At 37.3% G+C, this 8,759-nt stretch overlaps 1 protein-coding gene across 1 annotated transcript in view; it reads right to left on the bottom strand.

The window, feature by feature from the left end:
- Positions 1-421: 421 nt before the first annotated feature.
- Positions 422-8,759, bottom strand: part of FAF1 (Fas associated factor 1) — a 172,839-nt gene continuing 164,501 nt past the window's right edge. Inside the window, exon 19 of the mRNA XM_063343133.1 lies at positions 422-3,628. Within this exon, the coding sequence (XP_063199203.1) occupies positions 3,545-3,628 (84 nt within the window). The 3' untranslated portion in view covers positions 422-3,544. The remainder of the gene's footprint in view (positions 3,629-8,759) is intronic.

Here is an 8,759-nt window from a genome sequence, read left to right as displayed (position 1 = left end):
TTGGAAGAAAGGAATTGGTGCTTACCTTTGTGTGCGGTCTCAGTGCTGTGAACCCTGAGAGGAAGGGGACGCCCTGGGCCAGCGGAGGAGGACGCCTTGGCTCCAGCGAGGAACGGCACGCGCAGACACCTTCATCTTCAGCATTTCCTACTGACCGCTTTAACCAGTTTCTGGTTCTGCCTGGTAGTGACTCTTTGCATGTACTGAGTGGGGTTTTTGCTTTGCTTTGTTTGGAGACCTACTTAGATGGTTTTTGCTTGTTGTGGACCCCATTTTAAGGCACCTAAATCTTCCTGTGCATTGTTTAGGGAGTCTGGACATGAGGCTTGGACAATGAAGTGCTTCGGTCCTTCTGTGAATCTGGCTCATGGCGATTTTGTTTTCCCCCGCATACGGAAGAGTGAAATCATATAACTTTTTAGTAGAAATATTACTGTAATTGAAAATTTATTTTAAGTTTCTAATGTCACTGAGTAGGTACAGTTTACGAAAGCCAAAGTCCTTTTCTGCTACATTAAAAAGAATAAACAAAACCCCCAACATAGCTCCATTAGAAACACCCTCAGCACTCTCACTAAGTTGAAGAGTGCGTATGCAGAGAATACAGAGCAAACACTTGCGTTCTGCATATTCTCTAATAATGATTTCGAACACCAATATCGATAGGCAGGAAGTTTCTTCAAAAGCCAGAGCGCACCCCACCTTCACCGTAATGCTCTGAAGGCCAACAATGAAAAGCCGACACATCGTACAGGATTCCGTTCATTAACAGTAATTCCTTAAGACTTAAAACTAATGCGTTAATCACGTTAATGATAATCCATTAATGTGAAGAACCTGAAGATAAAAAGGTAGAATCAGGGATATGCTCCGTAGCAACAGCGTTACAGTTTTAGGGTAATACTGAATTACAAAATTAGTCTGCAGAGTGACTAGAGGATTAACCACGTCAGCAGAGCGCATGAAGTGAATGCCATGGTTTAGGAGAGCAGAAAATGATGGCATAGAATATTAATGTTTGTACACGGGGATTGGTTTGCATTGAGGGTGTAATTTGGAAAGGTGACTCTAGATGGTTGCTTCTTGAAATCAGGCCCAAAGTATTTAAGGACCAAAAAATCATGTTTTATTTAAAGAGTGATACACTTGTTTACGTTGTGGCAGAATAATCCCTATATACTGGTCTGGATATCTTTATATCAGAGGGCAGCGATGCCACCGCTTTGAACACTTCCAGTTAACCATCACTAGAACATTTTGGTAATGACGGTGTATTTTGCAATATGAACAAAATGAGGGAGGGAAAAAAAAAAGAGTTTAGGAAAAAAAAAAAAAGGCCAAGCAAACCCTGGGAGCACTGACTTCAACAAGTTCAACAAATATTCAAGCCACATTTAATAACTTTATGAAACTAGTATCAAAGTAAAGAATATATAGTCAAAATACAGAAATAAAGTTGAGTGAGAGATAACAGCCTGATGAGATCAAACAAAAGTTAATCAGAACAGATTAATATAAACAAGTTAGCTGAAAGGTCGCTTTGCTTTGTGTAGCAGTATTTCAGCAATTCCTTTCCTCAACAGCCAATTTAGAAGGAAGAGCTAATCTGAAAAAAGAGAGATATGCATCACTTTCAAATCCTGCTGTATGTGTTACTGTGACTGATTGTAGAAACGTCATCACCCCAATTTGCAACCTATGTTAATTTCTTATTTAATAAACATAGTGGATTTTTTTTTTTGGTAAGAAGACAAAAGTTCAGAATGAAGTGTCCGCATTCAGCTTTCCATTACACATACATTTATCCTTCTATTGGCTATGAATCCTTTTATTTGTGAACTGCAAATGATTAGAATTTGCTTACACTTCCAAACCTTTTGTTTGTCGTAGATACTTCACTTCTAAAAGTGTTCACTAATTACAGAATTACAAAAGGTAGAATAAGGCTTTCCCCGCTCAGAAATTTGCATTTTTGGTAAAGATAACAATATATCAGCTTCACTAACATCCTAATAATAGGCATACATTTAATTTTATATCACCATCCTTCCAAAGAAAAAAAAGAAAGACTAAAAGATGTGTGCAATTGGTTTTTGCTTAGTATAAAATTTTCAAATCAGAACTCATTTTGCTACGATAAAACTATGAATTACATATAAACATATGTGGAAAACAATGTGCCAGGCTTTTTTTAAAAAAAAAAAAAAAAAAAAAAAAAAGTTTGATTAGCAGATGATGATTCTGCAGTGCTATTGTGCACTATCCTGTAAGCCCAGAGATTAAAAAAAAAAAAAGCAAAAAAAAAAATTAACCAAACCAGTTTTGATGCGGGTTTGGCATCAAGTGTACGTTACGGTCTTAGACTCAGTATGCTCATTCTATGGTTGAGGAATTTAAAGTACCATATTTTTCCACATCGGATAGCAGGTAGTTGGTGCATACATTTCAGACAAGAGAACTAGGATTTCTTTAATTTGAGATGGGATCAGTCATCTATTGTTAAAATGTCCAAAGTGTGCAATAATAAGGCAGATTTCTTATTACACCACCTCTTAAGATACTCATTGTTTGATGAAACAAACAAGGTGCTTTAAAACAGCAGAGTAACAGGATACAAACAAGTGCCAGAATGGAGGAAAACTGCTAAAATGGGAACTGCCCTTTCTTTCACAATGAGAAATAAAGAACTTTTGTATCTGGTATTTGAAAGGTTTTTAACAGCTGATATTCAATATCAGCTGATTCCTGAAGTGTTGGCCAGATACCAGGTTTCTGGCACTGGCCATTTCTAATGTTATTTAAATATTCACATCATGCAATAAGCAGTTTCACACACTGCAATGTAATGGAAAATACTTCCTAAACTGAATCAGAACTGAGACCCAAAGCAGAACCAGTAAATAAATATCTCGCATATATGTCAAACTATATTCTTCAAACAAAACCTTACATCTTATCAAAGAAGTCAGAAAGTACTAACAAAAATTATATGCTTTCTACTATAATACTGTTAAATTTCCATGGCTGAGAATGTCCCGTTAATTTTTTCTGCCTTTTTAAATTAGTTGACAAAGTAGAAATTCAAACACAGAAATAAAATGCATATATATGAGAGCACTGGCTCAGCGAGATATCAAATATACAGCATTCTAGTGTCAAAAGTACAGGCAGAAATGTCCAAGATTTCTTGGTGAAAAAGGGGCATTTGAGGAGTAAAAATTCTACTTAACAATCACTCACATTTTAACAGTGCATTAATTATAACAAAAGCTGGATGATAAGTGAGCAACAGAGTCATAATGTTCAGTGTTCACAGCAGAATTTTATCCTCTGCTCATTTAAATGAGGTTGGAAACATATACTCATGTATGTGAAACTTTTAAGTAGCTACGTTTGTTCAATTTTTCAGGATTCTTGCAAGAGGCAAAGTTGTGACACTGCATTGAGTTGGATGATAGTACAAGGTGGCACTGATAGAAGTCTTCCTTTCGATGCTGCGCCTCTGGCTTGTCAAAGGATGATTAGTCCTACAATCTTGTTTGAGCTATTCTTTTGCCTCTAGGAAAAGGGTTTCTTGAGGATACAGTTTTACCTCCAGTAATGTTTTATTTGGATCCAGCTGGGTCACCTGTAAAGATAAGAACAAGAAGATGGGGGTAAGTAGACCTTTTTGAAACGTTTATCCTCACAGGGCAGATTTTCACTGGGGAGATTTTTGAGTCGCTCCGTCAGCGGTAACTGAAATTGCGAGCATGAATTCCCAGGATGAAGATTAAGAAATATATATTGTATTTACTGTGGTGTTGTTATTATTTTGTAATAACAATAAACAGAATAAACAGAATCCATGACATTAATTCCAAGAAGGTCTGGTTTTCTACCATAAACCAATGCGTGAATATATCTGGTTTTGTCAAAGTTAAGGTCTTTTGGCAGGATTACTAGAACACATGAGTTAAGATGACAAATAAAACTGTAGTCCCAGGTAAGTATCCTAAAATTTCAGTCAAACTGATGGTGCAAGCAGCATAGCCAATCCAACTTGCTCTCTCCACTGAAAGGGGAAACTTATTCTGCCTTTAGTTTCCTACTTTCGCTCCGAGTCACACGGTGAAGCACCTAACTTTCACTCACTTTGATGCTTATCAGCCACCTCAACAAACCTAGGCTGGGAGAAAACCGTCCGCTTTTATTTGTGCGGTTATTTTCCTGTCATGCTAGCGAGTTTAACTGGTGAACACGTAAGTCCGGTCGACACCAAATCCAGTGCAAGGCAGGCAGCAAAAGCACTGAGTAGAAGGGAGGCAGCAGGACCCTCCTCCTTTCACTGGGAGCGAGTCGCTAAATCAGCTCGCATATGGTGAAGCTGCATCTCAACCCAACTGTCAAAGTGTATACTCATTATGGACGTGCGTGTGTGTGTATATAGATATATATGCATTATAAGGCTCTATGTATCATTTATGGAGACACGCGTGTACCTTTGTCTGACAGGATCGTTCCCTGGAATCCTGACTCCTCATTGGATTTGTAAAAGTATTTAGGCAATGGCTTGTGCAGGTGGGCATGCAGGAGAATTCCAGTGAGAGTTAAATGCCACACGATTTGGAAAATAATGATACAGGCACTATCTGCACCATTATTGCCAAAATTCTTCAGCATTTGGATCTCAGCACCAAACGCTGCAAGCTGCTCAGCACCCTGACTAACCCATTGCCCACTTTCACTTAAGGCACACGAGTAATTCTCAGTTTATAGTCAGCAAGGAACTTGAGGATTCTATTTGGAAGCTGGACTGCTGCCTATAGGATAAATCTCTTCTATGAAAATAAAATTTAATTGTAAATATTACATAATATAATTATTTATATAGACAAAATAATAAAGACAAGGGTCCTAGTGTCCTTCAGACATTTCGGTTTACGTGCCAACACTGTGACGTCCTTCAGAAGGCTACTGCAAAGCTTCATATAGGAAGATGAACATTATTTCTTTTAATCTTACCATTTTCTGAAATATTTCACTTCCATATTTAAACTTACTTTCTCTGGTAATTCTGTTGTCGTTTCTTTTGCTGTGTGAACACACTAGTTACCAGAAGTTTGTTTGTGAATAACAGATTGTTAGTTTTATGCTACAGGTATAAATGCAAATACATACTGATATACATGTTTTCCAAAGTTAAATTTGTTTTATTGATGATCATATCATACCACTGCTTTCTAAAATTATTTTTGAAAACATTGTTGAGCATACCAAATACTATGAATTAATATAAGAAACACTAAATATATTTTTTCTTAAAGGTATAACTTACTAATCCTGCTACCAATTAAATAAAACCAGTATTGCTCCTCTTTCTCTCCCCCCAGCTAAATCAGGCAAACTTAAAATATATTTGTATTTCCATTGTTTTAGTGGATAATTACAGAAAATTCATTATTTAAACAAATATTAAAGGCTTGTCACTTCCTAAATCCATTGAAATCAATGTAGTTTCACCTCTCTGACCACAACAGAATTAAAAAAAACCCAAACATAATTTTTTTAAAAAGACCCAAACAGATGCATTATTTTGATTCCCAAAGCAGGAATGCATTTTCTTAAACTTCATGTACCACGGTGAGCTATTGCTAAATGTCTGAAGAGAAATATAATTTATAAAAACCAGACTCAATTTTAGATTCCTATTATCTACAGTCCAATTATGCATTCCTGCACAGATGCTGCTTAAATTATTGAAAGGTTATTATCTTAGAAAGCAAACCTGTTATGTAAAAAACAGCCAAAGTAGTGCATTTAAGTTTGTGATTACAGAAGTATGCTAATTAAGTATCTTGTTGCATTTTTTAATATTTTGGTATTCTGTTACAGGCCACTATCGCACATAGGCCAGAAAGCGAGGCAAACAGGGGTCTCCGCAACTCCCAGCACGTGAGGTGGTGTGCTCCTGAGAAGCAGTTTTCCTTCTTGGCAGTTGGAGCCAGTATCTAATTAGACCTCTCTATTTTCAAATCCTGCAAGCTCTTTTTGCAAGAAAAGGTAGGAAAGACAGAACAAGTCTCCTCTACACGTGGAAAAAAAAATAATCTGAAAAGCAAGCCTCAGCAATGAACACCATCTCCCAGACTGCAACCACATGGAAACCCTATTATTCACTGGAGTGTGATTCAAGGTACGTATCCTAGTCTAAACTCCAAGCTCTGCAAACTTCAAGCACCTTAAATAATAACAGCTCCTGATGTCCCTTCCTCAGTGCGTTCACACGTAGCGGGTTAGCCGCACGCAGTGGGGAGTACCTGCAGCAAAAGGACTGTGCAGCTTTTCACCATAATTTCAGTGTGCTGCTTAATTCACTGAGGGACAGCCGAGTTTGCAAATGTTTACACCATTACCCAATTAACTAACAATATGGCTCCTACATCTGTCAACAAACAAAGCTGTTGTTGCTTTGTTTTAGCTCCTTGGCATTTTCTGTTCATATGGGTCGCCATTGTACTTAATTATCACACCATAACCCTTCTGCAGCTTCTACTTTGTTATTTGTGGTTTGTAAATATGTTGTTTACTACGAAGAATAGAAGCCTTATTAGTGAACATATCTCCTACCAAAAGAAATGGTTTCTCTTGTAAATATATGAAATATAAGACCTAAGATGCTTTGTAACTTACAGTGCTTTAAAACAGAGTTAGGAACCAAAGAATGATATATAATAGAGATCAAAGGACCCTGGAAGAGCTGTAGCCCACAAAAGTGTGTCCAATGTAGTGTTTTAATGAATTTTATTAACTTAAATAAATTTACGTGGATTATTTCATAATGCAAAGTATTAAAATACCTTTATATCTAAGACCGCGTGCCTTGTGTCATTACCATTAGGATAAATTCTGGAGTCTGCTTCAGTGCTGACAGTCCTTTGCCCTGATGTCACCGCATGGCACGCTTTTCAAAACAGCCCTGCACGTTATGTAAGTTACGTTGTCCAAAACCCACACACCTTTATTGTTTAAAGATTTTTATATATCTATATATTGTTGGTAATTACACAGGACATCATTTAAGCATGTGTTTATATACTGAGTCTGATTTGATCCTGTTGAACTCAATGAGATTACGTAGGTACCCGTGTGGTGAAATCAATGCTCTCTTGATTAAAGGTTGCAAAATTCAGCAAATAAAGCATTCCGCATCTGTTAAAGGCCTGAAAAAATGCTAAAAGCACAGTGTTTCTCTTTATTTTCAAGTCCTACAATATCTGACTTTCCACCAGTCACATGCATGCATTCTAAGAGTCCACTCACACATCACATGGCGATACCAGCTGAGGAGGTGAATGTATTTTTAAAATATATTTTGTGGTTTTGCTAAGGTAAGTACTTTATAATGAAATGTAAACTAAAACCCCTTTAGAAGAGGCTCTAAGCTGTTCCAAATTTAGATAGTGAGGAGGGTGCCAGAGGAAGGACACAGTGTTCAGGCATTGAGAGAGTATAACTCAAGCGACAGCAAAGTTACCAATACTCAGGCTCACGGGATTCTGGGGAATAACGTCCATGTGCATTCAGAGTTTTCATCTTCAGGCAAATTACCTCCTATGCAAACTTCAACCCTCCCCTCTGCAGGGAAAGCTTTCTACCCACGTGACCAGAGGGTGGTAACAGGACCGTATTTCTATCAGTGGGAGATCCTGCCACGGGGCTACGAAATTTGTCACTTTCACTGAAATAGGCTGAAGTTGGTAAGACAGTACCTTCCTTCCAGCTACGGATACGCTTTCACGGGACCTTACGCTTTGCCGCCCTGGAGCCAAGGTTTCATCTTTTAATGTAAAGAGCTTCGTTATGTAACTGATGTTGTTTTGGCGAGCAGGAAATTTATTATTTTAACAGGTATTTGTTTAAATGACTTCTGTGGTGATTACTTCAACTAAGCACTGGCCAGTTGGTTTGAAGTACTTCTGCAGCACTTTGAAGTTTGAATAATTTCAGATGCGCAAAACCAAAAGACAGTAACGTTAACTCTTGTAATTCTCCTGCAAGAGTGTAGTAGCTACTTATACTTTATTCTCAATAAATTCCTTGGGTTTTTTAATGACCCAGTAATGAAAACTAATATTAGTTTAAACATTTGAATACATTTTTGTAGCAAAGTCTTTTTCCCTGCTACAACAATGTTTGTATTATTTCTATCTTCGCTTTTGCTGACCTGTCTGTTCCATTACACATTCACATCCTGAAGAGCTGTACTTTTACCATTTCAAAGGTGTGGTTCCTCACCCTCCCTAACTCTGCGGGGAAAAGATAAATACAAAAAAAAAATGGCTTAATGCCCAGGAAGGTCATTTAAAAGCAAAGAATCGAATACACAATTATTATGACACTTACACAAGCAGTAAATATCACACCCTTCACCTTTCTCTACATCCTCGGCCAAGGATCTGAGTCCTGAGTAGCACAGCCTCTATACCACTTACACACGCATGAATACATTTCATGAATCTAACGGACAAAGAGTTCTTTTACTCTCTTTCCTAATCCTCCTAAAGTATAAATGCAATAGAAAGTACTTAAAGGCACACCTGGTAAAGTACCAGATCTGTTTAAAATACTATATTTTCAGAATGACACACAAACAAATACAGTGAATCCTTTCTACCTATTGAAATATCTACGGGTTATGCGGATAATATGCTCAACTTGAGCAATCAAAAAAAGCAGGGTTACTTTATAGAAATATATGCAATTAGATCTGGTTTAGT

This window comes from Chroicocephalus ridibundus, chromosome 8 (genome assembly GCF_963924245.1).
Source record: "Chroicocephalus ridibundus chromosome 8, bChrRid1.1, whole genome shotgun sequence".
NCBI classification, from domain to species: domain Eukaryota; kingdom Metazoa; phylum Chordata; class Aves; order Charadriiformes; family Laridae; genus Chroicocephalus; species Chroicocephalus ridibundus.
This window is presented reverse-complemented; position numbering and strand designations above follow the sequence as displayed.